Source organism: Myxocyprinus asiaticus, chromosome 43 (assembly GCF_019703515.2).
Source record: "Myxocyprinus asiaticus isolate MX2 ecotype Aquarium Trade chromosome 43, UBuf_Myxa_2, whole genome shotgun sequence".
NCBI lineage: Eukaryota > Metazoa > Chordata > Actinopteri > Cypriniformes > Catostomidae > Myxocyprinus > Myxocyprinus asiaticus.
In genome coordinates this window covers 31,651,102-31,677,810 of record NC_059386.1, presented here as the reverse complement: position 1 = coordinate 31,677,810, position 26,709 = coordinate 31,651,102, and the positions used below count along the sequence as shown (strand labels likewise).

Here is a 26,709-nt window from a genome sequence, read left to right as displayed (position 1 = left end):
ACATTGTTTTGTGCTGTCTCAAAAAAGGTCCCAGCTGTAGCTTAAGCCTTAACACATCTATGAAAGTACAATTGAATTAGTCGAAGATTACAGTCTTGCAATCTCACTTACACAGCTCTGAGGAGCGTATATAAAGTTTGGTTTGCGATCATGCTGTCCAAACATAGCAGCAGGAGCTCCCTACGGGCCAGTTTGAGTAGCTTGTGGCTCCTTTTCGAGTCTCCCCATTCGGTGCGATCGATTGGAGGAGATGGTTCGAGTACCCCACTAATGTTCTCCCTGGAGCACCAGCAAGCAGGCGCCATCTCTGCAGGTGGAGGAACTGATGACAGCGATGACATCAGCGATGACGTCTTAGGATTTGAGAGTGAAGACAGCATCTCTGTGTGAGAGCAAGGACACAATATCCATTGATGAAATCAAGGACGTGGTGTCTAAAAGCTGAAAACTGCCAGATGTTTTTGAGGACAAAATGGTGAAAAATGACTTTTCGGAGGCCAATATAGTGTCTGTTGCTATGAGAGCAAGAAATATGTCATCGTATTATCCCTCGAGACCAAAGAGCACTGCATTTGCAACAACATGTCAGATCCTCCCTTATTAACTGCATTGCTCAGAGGTTGCACTTTACGCAGCTCAGGATAATTCAGGAGTTCTCAGTTTTGTCTGATTTTAGTATCAACTTGGTCTCAGATGTTTTTCCTTTACGGAGAATTAAAAATAGACACAAATCAAAATGTGGATTAAATAGCCCAGATCATTTGGTGTTGGAAGAATTTGATGAGAATTTTGAGATACAGAAATCTCTGACTTTTGATTGCCGACTTTGATATCTTGCCCAATCTGAGCACAGTTTAAAATGTTGTTGAGATCTCTTCTGTAACTCTAGAGACACATGTGAGAATACTGGAAGTCTTTCTTATGAAGACCCTCCAACATCTGAGAAAAAAAGTCTCTGATTGCACTCTCTTTTTGCTGTTGAGGAGAAACGATTGAAATTTTGAAAAGATCTCATTTGTGATTTTTCATTCCTACTGTATGGGTTTACCATCTCTGAGATTGTAACGTCCCTATTTCTCGTTGTATCTCTGTCTGTTCTCTCAGAATGTTCTGGACCTTTAGGGATGGAAGGGGGTATAATTTCGAATCAGCAGATAACAGCTTCCTCCACACATCGAGCTCTGTTCGGACTGCAGAAGTGGTTTCCGTACTTCGCCCGACTCAATAAGAAGGGTCTCGTCAATGCCTGGAGCGCAGCCGAGGGTGATCGATATCCTTGGATTCAGGTATTCAAACCACATTTTGACTGCATTAGATTTTACAATTATTGATTTAAAGTCAACATAAAATATTGTATTATATTATAGGGCTTAACGATTTGGACAAAAAAAATCTAATTGCGATTATTTTGAAAAAAATTGCGATTGCGATTTGAACTGTAAAATTAAAAATAATTACTATAATAATTATTCATATAATAAAATTCCTTATTTACCTGTTTCATATGACATCACTGTTTGACCATATTTCTTCATTGTGCTGCGCTCTGGGATGCGACATAAGTCTGCAAAATGTTTGTTTCTATTTATAAATCTTGATAATGTGATACTGCTGTTTACTTGCCAGAGCCTAAATGTTATTTTTCTTTCAATAAAGTTTTATCTTTTAAGTGACACGGCTTCATTTCTCCAAAGTAAAGCAGCGATGAAGGGAGAGAGCACGGATAACAACACTTGTGGGTCTTTGCTCATTTATTCAGACATATCAGTTATCTGTACACATGTCAATTATATTTATAACATCACTGAGTCGAATACAATTAAACTTGAAATGCACATAGGCTATAGGATGATGTTATTCATAACACCCAGAGTGTATAAAGGTATGTCATAATTGTAACACACTGTAATAAAGCACTCCAAATGTCAATATACAGTCCTACATATTTAATGTCTATATACTAAAGTTAGTCAATAAACAACACATCATAAGATTATAAAGAACAGGTTTTATTCACACCACCAGACTACAATGTAAACATTTGTCTTATTCACTATTATGCCTCGGTTGCTTTCTGTGTGTTCTTCATGAGTTAAAAGCAGTTCTTACATTCATACAGACGGGATCATCACAGACGTTTTGTAATATTGTTTCCAAATCAGAGCAGAAAACAACACAAAAATGTGTATGCAACAAAGTTCAATGGAAAGGAGGAGGCGAGAACTGGCTTGACAATATAAATAATAGTTTAATAACAAACTTAAACAGAAAGACCAAACACAAACACATGCAGGGCAGCTGCCCATAGTTCTCTCTCTCTCTCTTGAACTGCCATCCCCGGTCGCCTTTATCCATCGCTCGCCTCATCAGGCTGATTGGGGTCCGGGCGTGCGTCATTCCGGCCCGGCCCGGCCCTCCTCTGCGCTACACTCCTCCATGCGTTGCCTCAGGCCGGAGAGCCCCCGGCATTATGTACACACCTGCCTTCTTCGACCTGGGAGGAGACATGATACAAACAACAAAAAAAACAGAGGAGGGAAGGGCCAACATGGAGTGACAGCGAGAGAGAGAGAGAGAGGGAGGAAAGAGAGAGAAAAAAAAACTCACTCACTGGTTCTCTGATGCACCGTCGTGTGGTCCTAGGCCACTCCTCCACCCTCTAGTGGACGACAGTCGTGCCTGCCTGGGCGGACCAGAGGGAGTCCTCCGGCGGACGGAACACCCTGCCACATTTTTGGTGGATGGAAGGGGTCTCCCCGCCCCTGGCAGCGGTTCTCCAGGCGGTCGGCCAGGAGCCCCTCCCCGCTTGCGGATGGCGGTCCTCTCGACCCCGCCGCATTTTAGCGGCTGGTAGGGGTCTCCTCCGCCCCTGGCATGACCGCACCAGGCGGTCGGCTAGGAGCCCCTCCTCCCCTCGCGGTCGGCAGCCGTTCCTCCGCACTCAGGAGGCCGGGCTCCTCCGTCCCCCAGCGGATGGCCACAGCTGCTCCATTGGGGTGGACGGTAGTGGCGAGGACTCTACTATGGCGCATCCCTCCTCCTTCCCGGGTTTCGGCACCAGTGTAACAAAGTTCAATGGAAAGGAGGAGGAGAGAACCGGCTTGACAATATAAATAATAATTTAATAATAAACTTAAACAAACTTAAACTACCGGGCCGTAACTCTCTCTCTCTCTCTCTCTCGAACTGCCGTCCCCAGTCGCCTTTATCCCTCGCTCGCTCATCAGGCTGATTGGGGTCCGGGCGTGCGTCATTCCGGCCCGGCCCCGCCCTCCTCCGCGTTACAGTGTAATTTCTGAATGAGAAATGTATATGGTGATGTACTGGTAGGCATGTACATGGGCGGACTGGCTATGGGGAGAACCGGGACTTTTCCCAGTGGGCCGGCCACTAAATGTGACCGAACCGGCCACGATAAGCTGAAAAGGGCTGCCGCGACAGGCTGAAGAGGGCTGCAAAACGGTGCTGCGATATGCCGAAGGTGGCCACAATATGCAGACAGGGACAGGGAAACAACCCCCCCTCCTGCATGTGCTTGTGTTTGGTCTTTTTTTAAAGTTTGTTATTAAACTATTATTTATATTGTCAAGCCAGCATAATGACTTAAGTGCTAACAGCACACTGCCACCAGCCGTTTCCTCACAATACCAGCTTTCCTGCCCTTCTACTGGGCATCTTACTTTTGCCTAATTTCATTTTTGAGCACTTTAAATAACAGAGGATTTTGATGCCAAGCACGTCTTAGAATAATACCTGAACTTGTTGCTGAAACACTGTTACCAAACACAGCACTAGTATTGTTTATCGAACAAAAGTAAACAACAATTTAAAATCACGGTAACACTTTACAGTAAGGTTCCATTCGTTAACATAACTTGATTAGGTATCATGAACTAACAGTCAACAATATTATTTATTTATTTATTTATTAGCATTTAATAATCTTTGTTAGTTAATAAAAATACAATTGTTCATTGTTAGTTCACGTTAGGTCATATCGCATTAACTATTGTTAACATAAAAAACTTTTGATTTTAAAAATGTATTACTATATATTGAATTAATATTAACCCAGATTAATAAATGCTGTAAAAGTATTGTTCATTGTTAGTTAATGTTAACTAATGTTGTTAACTAATGTTAACAAATGTAACCTAATTGTAAAGTGTTACCAAAATCACTGAACTGCATAGACCCAACAAAATGCATGTTCATTTATTTGAACATGATTATGTAGACTGAAAAAAAAAAAAGACAATTTGGTTTTCTAAATGTCTCTTGAATTTCGATTGCATCATGACCTGCAACCAATACTACAAATTATGGTAGGCACAAACAATGATGATCCTCACTGCAAGCAAACTCATATTTATTGTAGTCTAGGTCATATTTTATCTGACCATATGTAGTTTTGTTCATGGTTTTCGAGGATTAGGGTGTGTCATGCAACCAGTCAAATTTGGCTTGCAAGTGGCATGAATTTGTGCCAAAATACAGAGTTTGATTCAAGCTCCGGCCTTTAACGTCAATACCAAAAGCTATGGAAAGTATCTTCTCTCTTTTAAAAGCTGAAAAGCAATTTTATATGTTATGTTATGGTTAGTTGCATTTTGTATTTGTGACACATTTTTGGCTCACGACCCACTAGTTAAGAAACACAGCTGCATTACAATGCTAACTTTCATAGCTAACTTCCACAAAACGCCTCCCCAGCTACACAACCATCATTGTCTCCACCACAGCAAATTCTGAAATGGACAAATTATAACTCCACACCTCACAGGGCTTCACTCGTTCATCATGAGAGCTGAGGCCATCGATTTTGTACTGTCCCCTCACAGATAAATCTGCAGCAAAGGATGAGAGTGACCGGACTGATAACGCAGGGTGCCAAGCGAATCGGGAGTCCTGAGTACGTGAAATCATATAAAGTGGCGTACAGCCACGACGGGAAGGCCTGGAGCGTGTTTAAAATCAAGGACACGGATGAGGACATGGTAAGATGGGGCCACAGCGTCCGTTCCAGTTGAGATGAAAGAGCCCCAGGGAGATTTTTTTAAATTAAGAAGCTGTCCGCTTAAGAACTTCTCCTGCCAATGTGCCCCTCTTTTGAGTTGTTTTAAAACTCTTCTTATTTTAAATATCTGTGGACAAGAACTATTTTATCATGTAAATGTAGAAATGTACCATCATTTATGGAAATTCTAGACAATCAATATCAAAGTTCTGCTTTCATAATATGTGTGAAAAAGTTTGAGCAAATAGTTATGTCTTGTACATACTGTATACTGTATGTCTACAATAGAATATCGGCATTATTCCAAATTAGAATGCTATTATACTTGTATCTATGTTAAAGGGATAGTTCACCCAACAATGAAAATTCTCTCATCATTTATTCACCCTCATGCTATCCCAGATGTGTATGACTTTCTTTCTTCTGCAGAACACAAACTATGATTTTTAGAAGAATATTTCAGCTGTGTAGGTCCATACAATGCAAGTGAATTGTGACCATACCTTTCAAGCACCAAATTTCACATAAAGGCAGCATAAAAGTAATCCATACGACTCCAGTGGTTACATCCATGTCCTCAGAAGTGATATGATAGGTGTGGGTGAGAAAAAGATCAGTATTTGAGTCCTTTTTTACTATAAATCTCCACATTCACATTCTGAAAGTGGAGATTTATAGGAAAAAAGGATTGAAATATTGATCTGTTTCTTACCCAAAGTGATTGCATCGCTTCAGAAGACATATATTAAACCACAGGAGTCCTTCAGATTACTTTTATGCTGCCTTTATTTTATTTTTGGAGCTTCAAAGTTCTGGTCACCACTCACTTGCATTGGACCTACAGAGCTGAGATATTCCTCTAAAAATCTTTGTTTGTGTTCTGCAGAAAGTTGTACACATCTGGGATAGCATGAAAGTTAGTGAATGATGAGAGAATTTAAATTTTTTGGTTAAATATCCCTTTAAGGATAATGTACTATAATGCACAATAAAGCCAGAAAGGGTGATCAGGATCCCAATATATGGCCAAAAGGTCTTCTATCACTTTAAAGGGGTTTATTTGCAATAATGACCAGCAGACTGTAAATTACCCTTACATTTTTGTAATTCTTAGTTTTTTAATCCAGATATTCACTGGAAATGCTGATAACAGTGCCCCCTTGGCAAACTCCTTCAACCCACCAATTGAAGCACAGTACATTCGCATTTACCCTCAAGTATGCCGGAAACACTGTACTCTACGTATGGAGCTCTTGGGCTGTGAGCTCACAGGTATGCTCGATTCACTGCAGAGTGCTTAGAATTCTTCTCTCGTACAATCTGAAGTGAGAATTATGTCCATATTTCTTGTTTCTTTTTTTATTGTCAGGATGCTCAGAGCCCATGGGGATGAAGACGGGACACATCCAAGACTATCAGATCTCCTCCTCCAGTGTGTTTCATACCCTGAACATGGACATGTTTTCTTGGGAACCATCCAAGGCCAGACTGGACAAACAGGGCAAGGTCAACGCATGGACGTCAGCCCACAGTGACCAATCTCAATGGCTTCAGGTGAGACAGACATGAAAGTAAACATGATGCCGTTGGAACATCTTGGTTTATGTTATTGACTTCAAATGCCATGCAGTCATATGCAGTCCTAATTAAATAGAACATCAATGTTGAAAATATAGTATAATATAATATAATAATAAGACCAAAGTTACTGAGTTCACCTTAATCGATATAATTGCATATATACAGTACTGTGCAAAAGTCTTAGGCACATAAGATGTTTCACAAAAGCATTTGTCTTAAGATGGTTATTCATATCTTCAGCTTTAGTGTGTCAATAGGAAATATAAATGTGAGACTCCCAAACATTACTTTTGCAAATTGAAAAGATTAAAATAGAAGAACAGGGAGCCCTGCAACAAATGTCATGGCCCCCACAAAGCCCCCCACTGAACATCATGTCAGTCTGGGATTACATAAAGTGACAGAAGCAATTGAGACAGTCTAAATAGATAGAAGAACTGTGGCGAATTCTCCAAGAAGCTTAGTACATCCTATCTGCCAACAACTAAGAAAAACTGTGTCCAGATGTACCTAGGAGAATTGGGGCTGTTTTAAAGGCAAAGGTGGTCACACCGAATATTGATTTAGCTTTTTTATGTTTACTGGACTTTGTATAACATTAAGTGATAAATGAAAACTGTTTATTTAATTATTTTTGAAGACATCCTCACTATGCAACATTTTTCACAAGTGCCTAAAACTTTTGCACAGTACTGTAAATATTTGCTGAGAAAGACCCTCAAATAACAATAATTCAATATATAAGGATTAAATAATAATAAATAATTATATTTAAATATTTAGGTGCACTGTAACTTTTGTCTTTGTGTCATCTTGGACTTACACTGACACCTAGTGGCTTGGATGCAGCATCATTTAAAATCACTAGTTTTCAGTTTCAGATGCTATTGTAGAAATGTAGTATTCACAGTCAGCCATGATTACTTTAATCAATGAATGAAAGTGTCAAATAACAGGACGGTTACTGAGATTAAGTGAGTAGTATTCAGCTGGTCATGTGATTCTAGCATGGAAGCCCCCATGTGCGGACCCTCTCCATGTAGAATAAAACAGCTTATATAAGGTTACTGATATGACTGGAGTCTTCATTTTCTACATATATTGCAAAATTACAATTCATGTCCTTAGGAGTTAAACTTTTTTAATGAGGAAAAATTACTGAGTGCACCTTTAATATGATTTATATATTTTATTTATATTAAATTATATTATATTATATTATTTATTTATATTATTATTTATTTATATATATTTGGGCTTTTGTAAAGATGCATATCACTTTGGTTGTGTCGTGTCATAAACACAGAATTTTTAGGTTGTTGTGTCATGTTTAACATAGTTTAAAAACGTCTCAAGACCCCTGCATTCGGAGTTGCGCTCTGTCCAGCTGCATCTGAATGCAAGAACGCTTTCTCATCTTGTGCTGTTGCTAGTGTCAAGCAAGCCAGAGTTTGGTTTGTTCTCTGTAAAGCTGCATGTTGCCAATACAGCTGGAGGTTCGATTACTGCCCCCTGCTGAAAACAGGTGATACTTCAAGCATGAATTGCTCCAATGGTAGGACTAGTTCTTATTACGGTCCAGGGACATTTTTTAATGCATCATTTTTTATATTATTAATCGCATTGAATTAATACGTTAACAACTAATTACAATTAGTTATAGACCAACATGTTCTGTTAGTTCCAAAATCTACCCTCAGTCTTGTCAATGGATAGTGCACATGGAAAGTGTCTGTTTTAAAATGTGTTTAGTGACTTTTGAGTAAATACTGTGCAAAATAAGAGTTCATTTAAATTCATCAATTTAGAATACATCTTATTTGTTTTGTTTGTTTGTAATTTTACTACTGTTTTTATTGGCATTATATTGGCCATGCTGCTCTCTAGATATTGATATCGAAACTTAAAAACCATATCAGTCGACCACTCATTTCAATATCTACGATGACAATTGGAGCCTGAAATTCTACAAAGTTTTGACCTAGTTTTATGTGTTTTGCTGGTTGAAACTACATAGATCAACCAACTATATTTTAGTATTTCTAATTAGGCAGTAAATAGAATATCCAGAAAAAGCCAATGGCATCATTTAGTGGTCCAGAAGGGATTGGATGTGGGTGAGGGGTAGGATTTGGCATGACATTGAACAAATGAACCTTGTTGAGTACATCATGATTTCAGCCCCGACATTCCATGGCACATAGAACACATTTATCCTCATGCAATCAATAGACTGCAGGATAATCTTTCATTTCGCTTATAATCCTTCACGTAGACTCCTCCACAGGTCAATATGAGGTCAGCCTTCACCTCACTGCCACAAACATCACTAATCAGGCTAAACTGGTAACCCATTTGTTGTAGTCGATGTTTGTCTGGCCATTGTGTTGGACTGTAAATCTGAACTGAACTGAGGCCTGATATGGCTGTTATGGAATCTGTCGCCATTAAACTGAGATGGGGAAATTGGATACGAGCAAGCTTGCAGAGCTGAGTCCAGCCGATCAAACCCTCCTCTGAGATTGCAGAATGGCTGTGAATGCGTCTCACGTTAGTACAGGTCCAGAAGCAGAGCCTCAGTCCTCATGAAAGAATAATACCATGGCAAGTGGATAGAGAGAGTGAAAGAGAGAGAGGGCTGCACAGACTGCAGGGTTGTGCCTCATTCAGAATTGAATTGAGAACGCCTGTTACATTCCAATTGAATTCCTGAATGTTAGTAGTACTGTTGCAATCTGGATGCAGAATTGTAGGATTAAAACAGATTTAATTCAATTCTAAGTGAAGTTTTTAATAGTACATTTAATTTTTAAGTATGAATGACGTAGAAACTTTTTATCATACACACAACCTATGGTGTATTTACAGAGACATTATGATATTAAAGATGAAGTGTATCACTTTTTCGTTAAAATACTTTCTCTTATCCCAGGTTAATATGCAGAGACAACTATAAGAAAGCCATGTGAACATAAATTTTGAAGTGTAACTGTGTCTCTATGGTACGATAAAAATACAATTTTTAATTTATATATATTTCAGTATATTTAATCAATTATGTTTTATTTTATCTACCATGGCGGAAGAACACTTCATTTCCCAGGTTCTAATTTTTGGAGGGTTTAAAGGCAGAAATGTGAAGCTTATAATTTTATAAAAGCACTTACATTAATTCTTCTGTTAAAACTCATGTATTATTTGAGATGTAAAGTTTTTAAAACAATTGTTTTAGGGTTTTTGGCAGCAAAGTTGTAAAATTGGCTATAACTGTACACAGAAAAGATTAGAAAGCGATTGTATCACTCTGAAATCATGTTAACATGCATATTTTTTACATCTTGTTTATACTTTTGAAATAGTGAGGATTTTAATGATTATAGATTGGCCCCATTGAATTCCATTGTAAGTGCCTCACTGGAAGATATTTCTTTCATGAAAAGGAGGGACAATTCAAAATTTTTGTGGTAATCAATATTATGCCACAAATGCTGTCGATTGAGCTTAATTTGTATTGAACCTGGAATATTCCTTTAACTAACCGCCTTTATGCATTTTGAAATCCTGTAACAGCACTAAAATAGTAGACAAGCAAAATTCTGTGGCCGAAGAGTTTCCTGCGGTGTCAGTGGCTCTAAATAACTATAGTTCTCTAAGGAAAACCTATACAGTGCATACTAGAGCTGTGATTTACTTTGACACCCATCATCACATGAAGGGCACTGTAAATTCAAGCTACATTAAACAGATCACAGCCTGAGGAAAGTGCCACCAAAGCAGGTGCAAGATTTGTTTTGCCATCAAACACCTTTAGAGTTGCTTGCAGAGGAATAACCTACTTGAAAATAACACTTGACTTGCCTTTGGCTTGGAACAGCAAAATACTCTGTATTTACAGAGGATTTACAGCCTGATGCTATAGAAGAACCATTTAAGTTCAACTTCTCTAGTTCTTTAGAAAACCATCTATGACCATGTATACATGCACATCATTTTACAATTAAGGTCAATATGCTGGATTCACATTCTGCACAGTAATTTAATCAAATGATTAAATCTCATTCATGTCCTTGACAACAGCACACAAGAGCTCAATTAATTGCAAAGTGTAGGTCATTGTACTTTTACGATGCTGTATATTCATTTTTAAAGGGATAGTTGACTAAAAATGAATATTCTGTCATCATTTACTCACCCTCATATTGCTGTCTTCCATGGGACATAAAAGATGTTAGGCAGAATGTAAGTCTCAGTCACCATTCACTTTCATTGTACTGGAAAAAAAAAGGGGGAAAAAAAGTGAATGGTGGCTGAGACTAACATATTGCCTAACATCTCTTTTTGTGCTCCATGGAAGAAAGAAAGGCATTTGGGTTTGGAACAACATGAGGGTGGGTAAATGATGATAGAATGTTCATTTTTGGGTGAACTATCTCTTTAATGCTTGTAAAAAGGAATTTGGTTACAAAATGTGTTTCTACGATAGCTTGACTTTTCATAATTGCCTGTCTCTCATAGTATTTATAATGACTGTATTTTAATTTGTATATGCACAAATATAAATGAAAAGTGAAAATTCTTATTAAGGTGTTTACATGACACAGAATATTGCAGAAAAAGTTTACGCATAAAACGTTAAAGTCCCCGTATGCATAAGTCAGGCATATGAGGTATCATTTAAAAGCTTAGTATCTGAACTTTTCAGAGAAAACTCTTTCACATGTTGCCCTAATACCACAGTGTGAAAGATTTTCAAAAGAATCACAAAGTGAAATATAATTTCTGTAAGTCATCAAATACAAATGTCTCTTTTATGCACCGATCACTGCTGCTGTAAGCCCCAATTAGCCAAAAATTTATATCAGCTCTTATCATAGGTTTTCAAAAAAATTTGCCATTTTTTACTTGTCTATGAGCTTGTTTGGCTGAATAATCCAATGTTTTATCTTAGATGTCCAGAACACAATATGCCATCCAGCAGCAAAATCATGCTAAACAAATCATCAGAAAAATATGTTTTCGACTATTGATAAAAAAAAATATTGATAAAATTGATAAAATGTTATATATCATCGAAAAGGGGAGCATCTCAGCAAATTACTTGAATGAGCTTGTAGTCCACTCAGAGGCCAGGATATTCCATGAAACAATGGGGGTGGTGGGTGAACTATGGATGAGCACATTTATGAGGGCTAAAATGCATTAGAACACCACCTGCATTTCAAATATGTATATTGTGATGGAATATGATAGAGAAAAATTTATTTTTCTAGTGGAATGAAATAAGACTTTTCAAAGTGAGATAGAGTGCACAGAACCAGAATTACATGCTTACAAAGTTAGGACAACCATTTTTCTTTTTTTTACTTTCTGTTTATCATAAGATGTTAAATTTGAGTGTGAAAAATTTGCTGACGGCTGACCATAAATGTTTAAAATAGGTTAAAGGAGTTAATATGTAACTGAGTATCAGGAACAAACTCTCTCTCTCTCTCTTTCTCTCTCTCTCTCTCTCTCTCTCTCACTCTCTCTCTCATTCTCACCAGGTGGATTTGCTGGTCCCCACCAAAATCACAGGAATTATCACCCAAGGAGCCAAAGATTTCGGGCGTGTGCAGTTTGTTGGTTCCTATAAACTGGCATTCAGTAATGATGGAGAGAGATGGCTTGTATACCAGGATGAGAAACAACAGAAGGATAAGGTACAAATCTTGCTGTGTTAAATGCTATTATGTATTAGAACAGTGTTAAATGGAAATTAGAAATTTGTCATATGATATTTGTGACAGTGAGCATATCCTTACAAAAATTCCACCTAATAACCATACATATATGCAGGGTTCCCACGTTTTTCAAGGCAGTTTTCCAGGACATTTCATTTGCCCAACGGGTGTAATATTTAAGCAAAAACACACGAGAGGTCATGGTATGTACTGTGGTTATTGGTTGGTTATTTTTTCTGAATTTTCATATTCGACAGCTTAATTAAAAAAAAAAATGTATTAAATGAATTCATTAAAACTTTATTCAAATAAATTAGAATTATCTAAATGTATTTCTTTTAACATAACATTGCCTTATTTTTATCAAATAAAATTTGACAAAATCCTCAACAAAATTTTAAACACTGGAGATATTTGTCAAATGAAGCACTACACACAGAACATCACAGATGTGAGATATTTATTTAATACATTGTTATTATTATTATTATTATTTAATTACAATAAACTACATTACTATACAAATATGTTTCTATTTTTTTCCCCATTTCACGCGTCCATTTAAATCGAGCTTTTATTTTGGCTTTTCTGTGTGTTTTTGACGGTAGTTTCTCACCTCCCAGTGTGATTATTAAACCCCCAAAAATTTAGATTTTATTAAATAAATATTGTCTGTATGTGCTGCACGCTTCAGAGCACTCTGCTTTTTGTCATCTACTACACACACAAAGCGTGCAGCACATGCAGATTAAATAATTATTTAATTAAATCGTAGCCTTTTGTGGTATAATAGACCCTTTTCATAGACTGTGTTGACGCATTTCTGCCTTATTTAGCAGCGTTCCGACTGTTGTCATTATCTAAAGTTTACAACATAAATGTTTTTGTATTTAACCCTACAGCCATCAAATCCCAAAAAAATCATATTTTGCACTATGTTGATACTTTTTTCTCTCTCTTTCTCTCTCCTTTTCTCCCCAATTTGGAATGCCCAATTCCCATTTCTTAGTAGGTCCTCGTGGTGGCTCGGTTACTCACCTCAGTCCGGGTGGCTGAGGACAAGTCTCAGTTGCTTCCGCTTTTGAGACCGTCAATCCGCGCATCTTATCATGTGGCTCGTTGTGCATGACACTGCGGAGACCCCCAGCATGTGGAGGCTCATGCTACTCACCGTGATCCACGCACAACTTACCACATGCCCCATTGAGAGCGAGAACCACTAATCGCAGCCACGAGGAGGTTACCCCATGTGACTCTACCCTCCCTAGCAACCAGGCCAATTTGGTTGCTTAGGAGACCTGGCTGGAGTCACTCAGCATACCCTGGATTCGAACTCGCGACTCCAGGGGTGGTAGTCAGCAGCAATACTCGCTGAGCTACCCAGACCACCACACTATATTGATACCTAAAGTATTTAGTTGGAGCAAAGCAGAGATGACAGCAGATTAACACAGAATGTATGTGCATAGTTTATGACAGTAAACCAATGATGTTGTTTCACAATGCGCAGCCGGCAACGGTCACAAAATGAAACGTATGTATTTGACACCTATCCCGAGTCCCGATTGTTACCATGTTTTTGTACATGTAACAAAAACCTTTTTTGCGACACAGTCAAACAGTTTTATTACACAAAAATATTTTCCAGGACAAATGATTATTTTCCAGGACATTTAGGTATTTTTCTAATTTTCCATGACTTTTCCATGTCTGGAAAACTGCATTGCAAAATTCCAGGTTTTCCAGGATGCTTGGGAACCCTGATATGTCATCCAAAAAGCTATGGTAATTACAATTTTTGTTACTACAATACTATTGCTATGGTATTTTGTTGGACACAATACATTGGGGGCTTACATAAACTAACCATTTTTAATTATGGCATTTCATAACATTTTATTAAATATGTATTATTAATAGAGCTGTCAAAATTGCTGTGTTTAAGCATGCGATTAATTAAAAACCTTTAACGTGTTCATTTTTCTTAATCGCGATTAACATATTTACCGTTAATACAACATAAACCAGAATAAACACTGGCTGGAAGGGTGGGACCTTTGCGGTGTGTTTGCCCGGAGTAATTACACTGACGCACACACCACAAACACACACAGCAGTGATTGTCAGGGATAAAGTGATGGGGAAAGGAGCTCTTAACGTGATTTGTTGTACAAAACAAGCCTAGATGGAACTTATGATAGAAATCAAGTATTTTTTATTACCACAGAAGCACGTCAAGTCTTAACTATTACCAAAACACAGAATGAGACCTTTTTGTCTGCAAGCGCTTTTCATGCAGATTTCAAAGGAGTGCTGACACCCTGACGCAAATCATGGACGCGGCTTCATGATTGCTGTAGCAAAGTGCATAACTACAGTCTACCAGCAGATTAAAATTGTGGAGGATGAGAATTTAAGAGATGTAATGCCCATTGCAATGAATAGGCAACCTATTGGAAGACAAGTTCATTCAAGCTCCCACTTAGATTTTGGGAAATGTTTAATGTTACTTGAATTGGTGCTATTTTAATGCATTTCTATCTTTATACTGTGGAAGACTTTGTTTGGAAGATGTTAATAAAGTATTATATTGTTACATATTGTTTTGTTTTCTTTCCGAAGAAGGAAATAAATGCATTTTGACAGGAAAATAAGTATATTTAGTCAAATTTCAGCACTTTCAAAATCTGCAATTAATTGCAATTAACTACGAAAAATTATGCAATTAATCACGATAAAAAAAAATCAATTGACTGACAGCACTAATTATTAAATATTTTAAATGATAAATTAATAGCAATAAAATACAATGAATAACAAATAATAATTAATTATTATAAATACATTTACATATTATTAAATATTATTATCATAAAATACATTTATTTTATATAATAATGTATGTTTTTATTTACTTTTTGGGGGGGGAATTTAAATGTCTTCCATAAAAATCTGAAAGGCTGATTTCATTGTTAGAGCTGGAATATACTGTAGCTTCAGCATTAGCTGTGAGAAAAAGTTTAACCTCTCAGCATTTTTATGACAATCTCCATCCTCCAGATGAAGTTATCACCTTCTCGGCCAGAGGGGCAGACAAACGCTTTTCTCAGCACGATTTTCTTTGAAGACACATAACTCCAGCATGAATCCATCTATTGAAGGAGAGAGACATATTTCTTAGAAATTTCACATTCAAAGGACAAATTGCAAACCGAATTTTGACATTTTCTGGACACATGCAAAACTACTGCGATGATCCTAGTGTTAAGCTGTTGTGTTTTTTAGAATGTTGCTATGAGATTGCAAAGGTATTGCTAGGTGTTTGCTACAGGATGCTCTGGGTGGTAGCTAGGTGTTTGATTACTGTATCACACAGTTTCCTCAGGTTGCAAACTGCACATTTTAGCAAATGTAGTAGATCCGGGTATTCCATGCATACAGAAAATTTGCATAATTACATAGTATGTAGTACATTCTCCAAAAATACTATGAATACTGTGATAGTAAGCCATTTTGAACATGTCTGTGTCTGTACTCTAAACACACATACATGTGTAGTCTTTGTCCTATTAACACACAAACACACACACACACTCACACACACACACACACACACAAACACAGTAAGGTCATGAGAGTCATGGTTGGGGGTTGTTAGTGGTGTTGTATTCTGACAGGGCTGATAAGAGACGGTTCTGCTGCAGAGCACAGAATAGATTTCTCTCAATGGACCAATCTGTGAACGATGTCCTTTAACATGCTATTTAAAGACTGGAGGTTAAGAGCACATGAAAGCCAAACCTCTGGCTTAAATGCAGATTTTTATGGCCTAATCTACCACCCACATTATTGTACACTTTTTTAATAACATCAGAGCATAACAGTAGAAGACACCTGGAGCAATTGTAATAGGGGGCAATTGTAACACCTTCAATTTCTTATTACAAACTAATTATAAGTGAGTAGTACACATGCGCATGCGCAGTAAATTTCTCTCTCTGCTCAAGAAAAAGAAGTGATATTTATATATTTCACTTTATGAAAATGAATTATTTTATGAATTTATGAATTAATTTGAATTATGAATAATGATTTTATGTATAAAAAAAATTGTCTTTCTAATATTTTGTTTCATGTAAGCAGTTTTAATTAATTAACTAGCAACTCAAATTTAAAGCGTTAAAATGCAAAAAAGTTCAATTCTTGGTTATTGGACATCAATGAGCTGTACATTTTTGGTTATCAGTATCAGAACAGAAATTCCATATCAGTGCATCCCTATTATAAAAGGAGAAAAAGAAGTGATATCATTTCACTTTATGAAAATGTATGTTCTCAATTTACGTATTTAATATTTGTGTATACGTGAATAATGATTTTATTTGAGTTCAACAAAAAAAATTATTTTAAGACATGCCAGTCCAATATTTTTATTCTGCACTCTAAAGTTTTAATGCATTGTACCTTAAACTGTGTTTAAACTGTATTTAAAACTGTATTTTATCGATAGGTTGTTGATTAAAAGTTAACTTGAATGATGAACATATTTAAATTGTACAATTATTATTGGAACTATATATACACTCACAGAGCACTTTATTAGGAACACCTGTACACCTACTTATTCATACGATTATCTAATCAGCCAATCATATGGCAGAAATGCAATGCATAAAATCATGCAAATACAGGTCAGGAGCTTCAGTTAATATCCACATCAATTTCTTGATTGTTGGTGCCAGACGGGCTGGTTTGAGTATTTCTGTAACTGCTGATCTTCTGGCATTTTCATGCACAACAATCTCTAGAGTTTACTCAGAATGGTGCCAGAAACAAAAAACATCCAGTGAGCAGCAGTTCTGTGGATGGAAATACCTTGTTGATGAGAGAGGTCAACAGAGAATGGCCAGAATGGTTCGAGCTGACAGAAAGGCTACGGTAACTCAGATAACCACTCTGTACAATTGTAGTGAGCAGAATAGCATCTCAGAATGAACAACACGTCGAACCTTGAGGCGGATGGGCTACAACAGCAGAAGACCATGTCGGGTTCCACTTCTGTCAGCCAAGAACAGAAAGCTGTGGCTGCTGTGGGCACAGGCTCACCAAAACTTGACAGTTGAAGACTGGAAAAACGTAGCCTGGTCTGATGAATCTCGATTTCTGCTGAGGCACACAGATGGTATAGGTTCTGAATTTGGCACCAACAACATGAATCCATGGACACAACCTGCCTTGTGTCAACAGTCCAGGTTGGTGACGGTGGTGTAATGGTGTGGAGAATGTTTTCTTGACACATTTTAGTCCTGTTATACCAATCAATCATCACTTGAGTGCCACAGCCTATTTGAGTATTGTTGCATCCCTTCATGGCCACAATTTACCTGTCTTCTAATAGCTACTTCCAGCAGGATAATGCCCCATGTTACAAAGCGAAAGTCATCTCAAACTGGTTTCATGAACATGACAATAAGTTTACTGTAATTCAGTGGCCTTCCCAGTCACGGGATCTGAATCCAATAGAACACCATTGGGATGGGGTAGAACGGGAGATTCACAGCATGAATGTGCAGCTGACAAATCTGCAGAAAATGCATGATGCAATCGTGTCAGCATGGACTACAATCTCAAAGGAATGTTTCCAACATCTTGTTGAATCCATGCCACAAAGAACTGAGGCTGTTTGAGGGCAAAGGGAGGCCCTACCCAGTATTAGTATAGTATTCCTAATGAAGTGCTCATTGAATGTACTTATATAGGTCTTACCAAAACATGTCAGGTCGAGTTAGAGTAGTCTTAGAGTTATAATGCCAAATGTAAACATTTTATAATTGCCACAAGTCTCCCCTTACTTTATCCTGAAACGTCTGATTTAATAGTGAATTGTCCTTCTATATCTTTGACAGATCTTCCAAGGAAACTTTGACAATGAAACACACAGAAAGAATGTGATAGATCCGCCAATCTACGCCCAATACATCCGGATCCTTCCATGGTCGTGGTACGGACGCATCACCATGAGGGCAGAGCTTCTGGGATGTCCAGATGAACAGTGAAACCTTTATGACTTTATGACAGACTCTGTAAAAATAATTTTAAATATTTTTAATGGTGATCTGCTGAGACTGTTGGTCATGATTTTGGATGGAATTTTCTTTCTGGAAATTGCCACAAATCACAATGCTTTATAAACCTTACTGTCACCGTACAGCTACTTTTATTTGAGAATTGAGTATTAGCAGCTAAAATAAGTCAACTGAAAATGCTCAGGTCAGTGATCACCTGCTAGAATAATGTTCTGAGTATATGATTTAAGGAGTTGAGAACTGATTTTCGTCACTATTCTTAAGTATACTTATGTATAATAACTAAATGGTGTACATATTTTGTAATGTATTGAAATGAGAATGGAAGAATGAAAAGAACAGAATGAATAGTACATTTGCAGGAAGGCATTAACTGTGCAACACAGCATAGATTTCAGTATTCCAGATAGATCAAATGTCAATAGAAACAACTTAAAGTCAACATGAAATCCTAATCAACCCTATTTACTCTCCTACACATTCTTAGTCTTATTGTTACTCCAAATTATTAAGAAAGACATTTTTGAGGGGGCCTGGTTAGCTCAGCGAGTATTGATGCTAACTACCACCCCTGGAGTCATGAGTTCGAATCCAGGGCGTGCTGAGTGACTCCTGCCAGGTCTCCTAAGCAACCAAATTGGCCCGGTTGCTAGGGAGGGTTGAGTCACATTTGAGTAACCTCCTCGTGGTCGCTATAATGTGTGGTTCTCGCTCTCGGTGGGGCATGTAGTGAGTTGTGCGTGGATGCCGTGGAGAATAGCGAGGGCCTCCACACGTGCTACGTCTCCACGGTAACACGCTCAACAAGCCACGTGATAAGATGCTCGGATTGACAGTCTCGGATGCGGAGGCAACTGAGATTCGTCCTCCGCCACCTGGATTGAGGCGAGTCACTACGCCACCATGAAGACTTAGAGCGCATTGGGAATTGGGCATTCCAAATTGGGGAGAAAAAAAAAAAAAAAGGAAAGACATTTTTGTAATCTAAATATAATAACTTGCCCCTCCTCTGAAATGACCTTCCTTTTCCACAAGCCCTCTTATTTCAACCCCTTCTAATGAGCCAGTCAATTCCCAGTGGATCAAATCAAGTCCCGTCTAACATTTTTTCTACATTCTAAAATATGTGGGTTGCAAATGTCATTTCATATTGACTTTGCCTATCATTGAAATAACAGTATGCTTTCTGTCTTTCTTTCTTCCTTGTTTTTTTTTTGTTTTTTTGTTTTTTGTTTTTTAAACATGTAAATATAATATTAAGAGCTGTTTTTCGTATTAGCATATCTGTACTCGCTTTCTATTTCCTCGTTGCAGTGTTCACAGGACAGTTGGTTATAATGTGCTCTCTATAGATAGTATTATTCAGTTCATAATGTTCACTTTAAAAATAAAGATACTGTGAAACTGTTATTGCAAAAGTCTGAATATGTATAAGGACATTTCTCTGCCGTTCTATTCCTTTTTCCCTGATGCTTTCACTTTGCACAATTCAATAACTGCAATACCCACAAAGCCTGTCCTTGAGAGCACAAGCCATTTTCACAAAATATGTGAACATGGAAAGCTATTGGATGTGAATTGCAGTTAGTTTTGACATATATTCTGCAAAGCTTTGTCTCATACACCAATTTGTTTAAACTCTGATACATATCAGCTTAAGGTGGTCAATACACTTTTTGGAATATAGTAGCTGGTTTGTTGCTGATCCAAGAAGGTCTACCTGGTCAAAATTAGATCTGTGAGTTGTAGTCCTGGCTGAACTACCATCTAGACCAGCTTGGAACCAGAAGACCATTTAAAACCAGAAGCTGGTGCAAAAGTATATTGGTATTATTATGCTCTTAATAATTCAGTGTTGTGCATCTATTGCTTGAGGTGGAAATGCAACCTGACAACACAATCACGCACACTCCTCAGTCATGCCGTTATCTAAATGTGCAAAGCTGTAAATTGACTTTCAGAGTGTTAAAAAGCTGAGAAGGAAGAAAAAACTGTTTCACTTTAACACATCAATATGGTCTCCATTCACCTGTGAACATAATCTGAACTGACAGAGACTTTGACACTCCATCTACACTAGCAACACGAAGCCACTAAAACACAAATGAGAAATGTGATCGCACAAAATGTGAGAATTCCACTGTATGAAGAGGTTGAAATGCATTTCCCACTGAATTCTGAAGCGATTAAATGCAAAGTTTCCTCATAGCTAAAGTCTTGAGCTCTTCCTCTGAGCTGCTGTACATGACAAATGCATGAGATAATCTTCTGCATCTCCTGATAATGTCAACACCAAGAGAGCACTCCAAACTCCTGTCCGAGAACACAGAAACAACTTCTGGTGCTTTTCTAAATGACCTCACATATGAGTTCAGCATGACTCTCAGAAGAAGGGTTCATTTGAAAAACTATCAATCAACTTTGTTGTAACTTTGTAATGGATAGTGTACAGTTCTAGTACAGTTTATAGCATTAAAGTTGAGGTATACAGTAAGTGATTAATTTATCATTCTTATTAATTATTAAGTCTGAATTATCAGGCAAGTCCAGATTTTGATGTAAATATTTTTGTAGTATCATGTAACTGGTGGATGGAAAACAGACTGCTACTAAAAGTTTGAACTACAGATTCTCTCATCTCTTGACACAGATTTGGCTGGTCAGCATGGGTTTAATATAATGAACCTTTTTTTTTTTTTTTTTTAAAGTGTGCAAATGTAGCTTTTTTTGCAGATAAAAATCTATTTAGTGTACACAGAATTAAACGTTTAATAAAACATGAAGATCAGCTGCTAAACGTAAAGACAAACAGAAGCGAAAAAAAGAAGTGCTTCTACTTGCCAAGTCAATGTGGAAATTAATTAATCAATCATTCTTTTGAAAAATGCCCACTGTATTAGTGAAATCAAATGCAAATTCTGATTGGAGGACACTTGCCAATCAAACTCTGATCTGAGTGTAAATTTTAGCCATGTAAATGTTGTCTAAAGAGGTTAATTATCAAGACATGAGACCTTGCTAAATAATTCCATCACTGTCTGAGCCACATAAGCCGAATCAAAGCAGTTCTTTAAATAGTTTTTGCACACAAGGAAAACAGTTATAAAGCTAACAAATTATTGTATGGAAAACTGAGGTTTTATATTTAAATTATGCAGTCTAACTTTTGCAGAATCACAAGTCATGCAAAAACTTAATTAATGTCTCTTAAATGTGAGTGACAGCTCAGATATATTCTTGTTTTCATGAGCAAATGGGTAAAAAAAAATATACTTGTATTTACCCCAATACTCAGATAATTAAAGAAGGCACTTACTATATTGATATCGGTATTCGTGATAAAACATCAGTGTTGTTAGGTCCTTCTTTAAAGGGATAGTTCACCCAAAAAATAAAAATGTTCTCATCATTTACTCACCCTCATGCCATCCCAGATGTATATGACTTTCTTTCTTCTGCTGAACACAAAGATTTTTAGAAGACTATCACAGCTCTGTAGGTTCTTGCAATGCAAGTGAATAATGGCCAAAACTTTGAAGCTCCAAAAGACGTACACATTCTTTTTCTATTTTTTATTTTATTTTTATTTTCTTTATTTTCTTCATGCATATTGCCAGCTATTGGGCAGGGAGGAGAATTAATAGTAAAAAGGTCTTAAATATTTACCTGTTTCTAAACCACACCTATCATATCACTTCGGAAGACATGGATTTAACCACTTGTATGCTGCATTTATGTGCTTTTTGTAGCTTCAAAGTTCTGGCCACCATTCACTCGCATTTTATGGCCTGAGATATGGACTGAGAACTGAGATATTCTTCTAAAATCTTTGTTTGTGTTCAGGAGAAGAAAGAAAGTCATACACATCTGGGATGGCATGAGGACCAGTAAATGATGAGAGCATTTTCATTTTTGGGTGAACTATCCCTTTAAGTTCCAATTAAACAGTCAGTGTTTGTTAATAAATTAGAACACAATGTAAAATCTTTAAAAACTAAAATCTAAATTTGATTGTTAAAAATGAATATGTAGCAGTAGATGTTTTACTTTAATTTCATTTTAAGTACACTTCTCTTTTATGATTAACTGCTGGAGCATTTTATTTTAATTTTATTATCATTCAAGTATTCAAATACTTCTGCTACACAGGTAAACCCTCAGAGACCCAAGTATTGACATTGATGATGTATGTTTTTGTTGTTGTTGTTCTCTCTCTCTCACTCACTCTCTCTCTCTCTCTCTCTCCTTGAAAGTGTTTTAAGGTACAACTGATTTTTAAAATCATGATTTTTAAGCACATTTTGCTTTATAGGCGACTATTGTGTGACTTTAGCCAGCTATGATATTCAAGGCAATTGAAGCTACACATAAGTTACTCTTTTGTGTAGTTTTTTTTAATTTATATATATATATATATATATATATATATATATATACAGTTTTTATGCAAAACTGTACTTTAATGTCGCCCTCTAGTGGCAATACACAGTACATGGTAACAAAGAACATGGCTGACATCTACTGGTAGTTTCAGGACAGTTCCGATTCATTACAGTAGCACTGATTGTTCTGTTCTGCTACGGTCTATCTTTTCTTTTAGAAAACAAAATGTATAAATATTCAAATGTAGTGTTTAAAGAAATTAAGATAAATTCCTAATATGGTTGAAACAATAACAAAGTGTTTTATCACTTGTCAATCTGTGAGGTCACGTCTACACACACACACACACACACACACACACACACACACACACACACACACACACACGTTGGTGCGGCTATCCTTATGAGGACTTTCCATAGACATAATGATTTTAATACTGTACGAACTATAGATTCTATACCCTAACCCTAACCCTCACAAAATAAACTTTCTGCATTTTTACATAAAAAAACAAACATGGTTTAGTATGTTTTTTAAGCAATATGAATTATGGAGACACTATAAATGTCCTCATAAACCACATTTGTAGCATAATACCCTTGTAATTACCAGTTTGTAACCTAAAAAAAATGTCCTCCCTAACCACCCAAACCCACCTATACACACACACACACACACACATACATACACACACAGTCAAACACAGAGATGCAGGAAACAGTCATCTCTCTGTTCACACAGATAGCTTTAGCTTCATTCATTCAGCTGTCAATCAGAACGCAAACACCAGGCACCAACACTGGGGACAGGATGTGATGGACATTAATCTTGTATCAACAGGAAGTAGAGACAGGGACCCTACTGAGTCTTCTGTGAAAACAAAGAGCCCCTTGACCTCTGTTTGGTCTCTCCACCCATTGCCAGTCAAGAAAGGGCCCACTTCAAACGGCCCGCTTCACGATATCTGCAGACAATAGATTCATTCTGAATAGAGATAACTAATTTTGAGATAGCAAGACAAAAATATGCAAACCAACTGTGATAAGAACCGAGGAAATCCATGATAGCAATTCCCAAACTTTTTAGGTTTTCTAAGACTTAAAACACAAATTTCAATTACAGACTACATTTATTATTAATATTATTATTTAAAAAACTAGAAGCCCAATTTGAGAAATCATTCATTTTCATGAATCTCTAACCCTACGTATGACACATAACAATAGTAACGCTTTCTTAGGAATATTATGAACTACATTCACAATTTGTAATTGCTATAATTCTACCCTGTACCACCTTGCAGATCAAGAAGTTCTGTTCCATTCCATATTCGATGATGCTGTCGTTCTAAGTTTAGCCTACTACATGGAATTGTACTGCACAACCTCACCACAAAAACGTATTTTTTCAGATGTTAATGTTAATTGGTTTGGGTAGTCAGCAGTTTTCCAACAGACACACCCAGTAAGACAGACTACACAAAAACTACACTACATGCCCAGTCTAACGGCTACGTTAACACACACCTAAAAAATCAACATTCAGTTTCTGGATGCCATGAACAGATTATTTGTCTTGATTTCTGTTTTGAGCTAAAGTTGGCTGAACGCGAAACATTCCATGTGGGGCTTAAGAGCCACAAGACGTTCGGCCAACAGCCACACCTAAGAAGTTTCTAAAGAGACGTTACACCTCAGAATAAACCTAAACATACAGCGAAATACTACGGACATGAATGATACCTTGTCAGAGGTGTGCTATTACGTTTTTGTGTGAAGGACTTGAAAATGCCACAGAGTTACATCGAAGGAAGGACCCGAGACATCCAGGGACTAGAATGTCATAGATACTTGCATGTGGGCCATTTTTTTTTTTTTTTTTTTTCAATTTGGAATGCCCAATTCCCAATGCGCTCTAAGTCCTCGTGGTGGCGTAGTGACTCACCTCAGTCTGGGTGGCGGAGGACGAATCTCAGTTGCCTCCGCGTCTGAGACTATCAATCCAAGCATAGTGGACATAGGAGACATAGTGCGTATGGAGGCTTCACTCTATTCTCTGCGGCATCCATGCACAACTCACCACGCGCCCCACCAAGAGCAAACCACATTATAGCGACCATTAGGAGGTTATCCCCCGTGACTGTACCCTCCCTAGCAACCAGGCAAATTTGGTTGCTTAGGAGACCTGTCTGGAGTCACTCAGCACGCCCTGGATTCAAATTCGCAACTCCAGAGGTGGTAGTCAGCCTCTTTACTCGCTGAGCTATCCAGGCCCCGGCATGTGGGCCCTTTTGACTTAGAACAGTAAATATGACATAGCAACCACCCAAAACACTACAAATACCTAGCAATGCCCTAATGACTAGTTTGACTAGTTTCTAGGGCCGGTTTGTAATTGTACCATACAAAACATTTCAAACTGAACTTATTTGCCACCATACTACTCAATTATGGTGAGTGAAATCAGAACATTTACCAGCGAGTGGCTGGCTAAACACAGACATTTTTAGTAACATTGCATAAAATCTGGTCGCATAAGCGAGTGATTTACTTGCGTTGTAGAAGGCTGCATAGAGTAAATGATCGATCTTGGGATTTAAGAACACCGTTAGGCTACATCTGCACAGCAACATGGTAAAAACACTCATTACACCTTAGCTAACACATAGTAGCAACACCCTAGCATTGTGACAGTTAGTGGTTTTTGCACAGGTAACACCACTCTTCAGAAAAATTTAATTCAAATAAATTCTAATTTTGTCCCCAGTCACAAAGGTTGTTTCAAACAGAATATACAAAATACTGATCCTTGATTTAACAAGCAAAATTCAAATTTTTTGTTTACGAATGTAACTTTTTTCCCCTTATTGTGACCCTTGCAAACACTTTCTCCCCAATATGTGCCCAACTCGATTATTCCATTACGCTCCCCTACTACCAATGATCTCTAAGGCCAGACAAGGGTGACAGTTTGTCTGCTGGCTATCTCTGTGGATGTCCTCATTCCTGTATGTGTGTTCACTGATACACGTGAGAAAGTTTCTTCTTCCTGGCTCACTCTGAGGAGACACCTTCGTAAGAATGATAGGTTTCAATGCTCAACAACTATAGCTGCTTTTCCTCCATCAAGCCAAAGTGTTCTTGTTGTGGAACCATGCCATTCCATACCGATCCAGGCTTATTGGCACGGTTACGGTTTCTTTCCACTGTTGTGCTGCGAAATCAGAATTAGAATGAACTGACTAAGCAACTGACCACTCGTAACCAATCATCGTCAGGTCAGTAAAGCTGTACCACCAGAAGCATGGTTCTCTGTCCTGAGTACGGTTAGTTAACTCTACTGAGAATTCTGGGCCGGTTTGTAATTGTACCATACCAAACTGTGCTCAAGTGGAAATGTTACTGGAACCATAACTCACCATGCTCAGAAAAGTTCAGCCCAGTGGTGGAAAAGTGCTTTATGTGCCCTTTTATTCTAAATATTTTGCTCACACTAAAATCCTTTTTTAAAATAAATCTACTCTTTCACCAGACCTCCTATGTGCATTCACGAGAGGGCCAAGTTCTTTTTGTTTCACATTTCGAATTGCATTCTTCGTGCATATCACCACCTATCAGGCAGGAAGGAAAAAGAAAAAAAGGGAGGGATAAAGGAAAGGAAAAGAATAAATAAATCATATCTGCACAACAGCCCAGTAGGTGGCGATATGCACGAAGAATGTGAATCGGCAAAAAAAAAAAAAAAAAAAAAAAAAAGAGAGAAGAAGACCTCTCGTGAACACATATGGTCTCGTGAAAGTGTTGATTTATAGTAAAAAAAGGGCTTAAGAGTTGGGTGACATTCTCAACAAAATGTCCTGGTCCTATTTCACTCCAAAATCAATAATAATGATGATGATAATAATAATAATAATAATAAT

General features: G+C 37.5%; 1 protein-coding gene across 2 annotated transcripts in view; it reads left to right on the top strand.

Moving 5' to 3' along the window:
* LOC127434064 (EGF-like repeat and discoidin I-like domain-containing protein 3) overlaps positions 1-19,791 on the top strand; it is a 30,675-nt gene extending 10,884 nt beyond the window's left edge. For both annotated transcript variants that reach the window (XM_051686522.1, XM_051686521.1), the window contains 6 exons: positions 1,105-1,286; positions 4,842-4,997; positions 6,145-6,289; positions 6,387-6,571; positions 12,142-12,297; positions 18,225-19,791. In XM_051686522.1, coding sequence (XP_051542482.1) covers positions 1,105-1,286; positions 4,842-4,997; positions 6,145-6,289; positions 6,387-6,571; positions 12,142-12,297; positions 18,225-18,374 — 974 coding nt within the window. In that variant the 3' untranslated portion in view covers positions 18,375-19,791. The remainder of the gene's footprint in view (positions 1-1,104; positions 1,287-4,841; positions 4,998-6,144; positions 6,290-6,386; positions 6,572-12,141; positions 12,298-18,224) is intronic.
* The last annotated feature ends 6,918 nt before the right edge of the window (positions 19,792-26,709 follow it).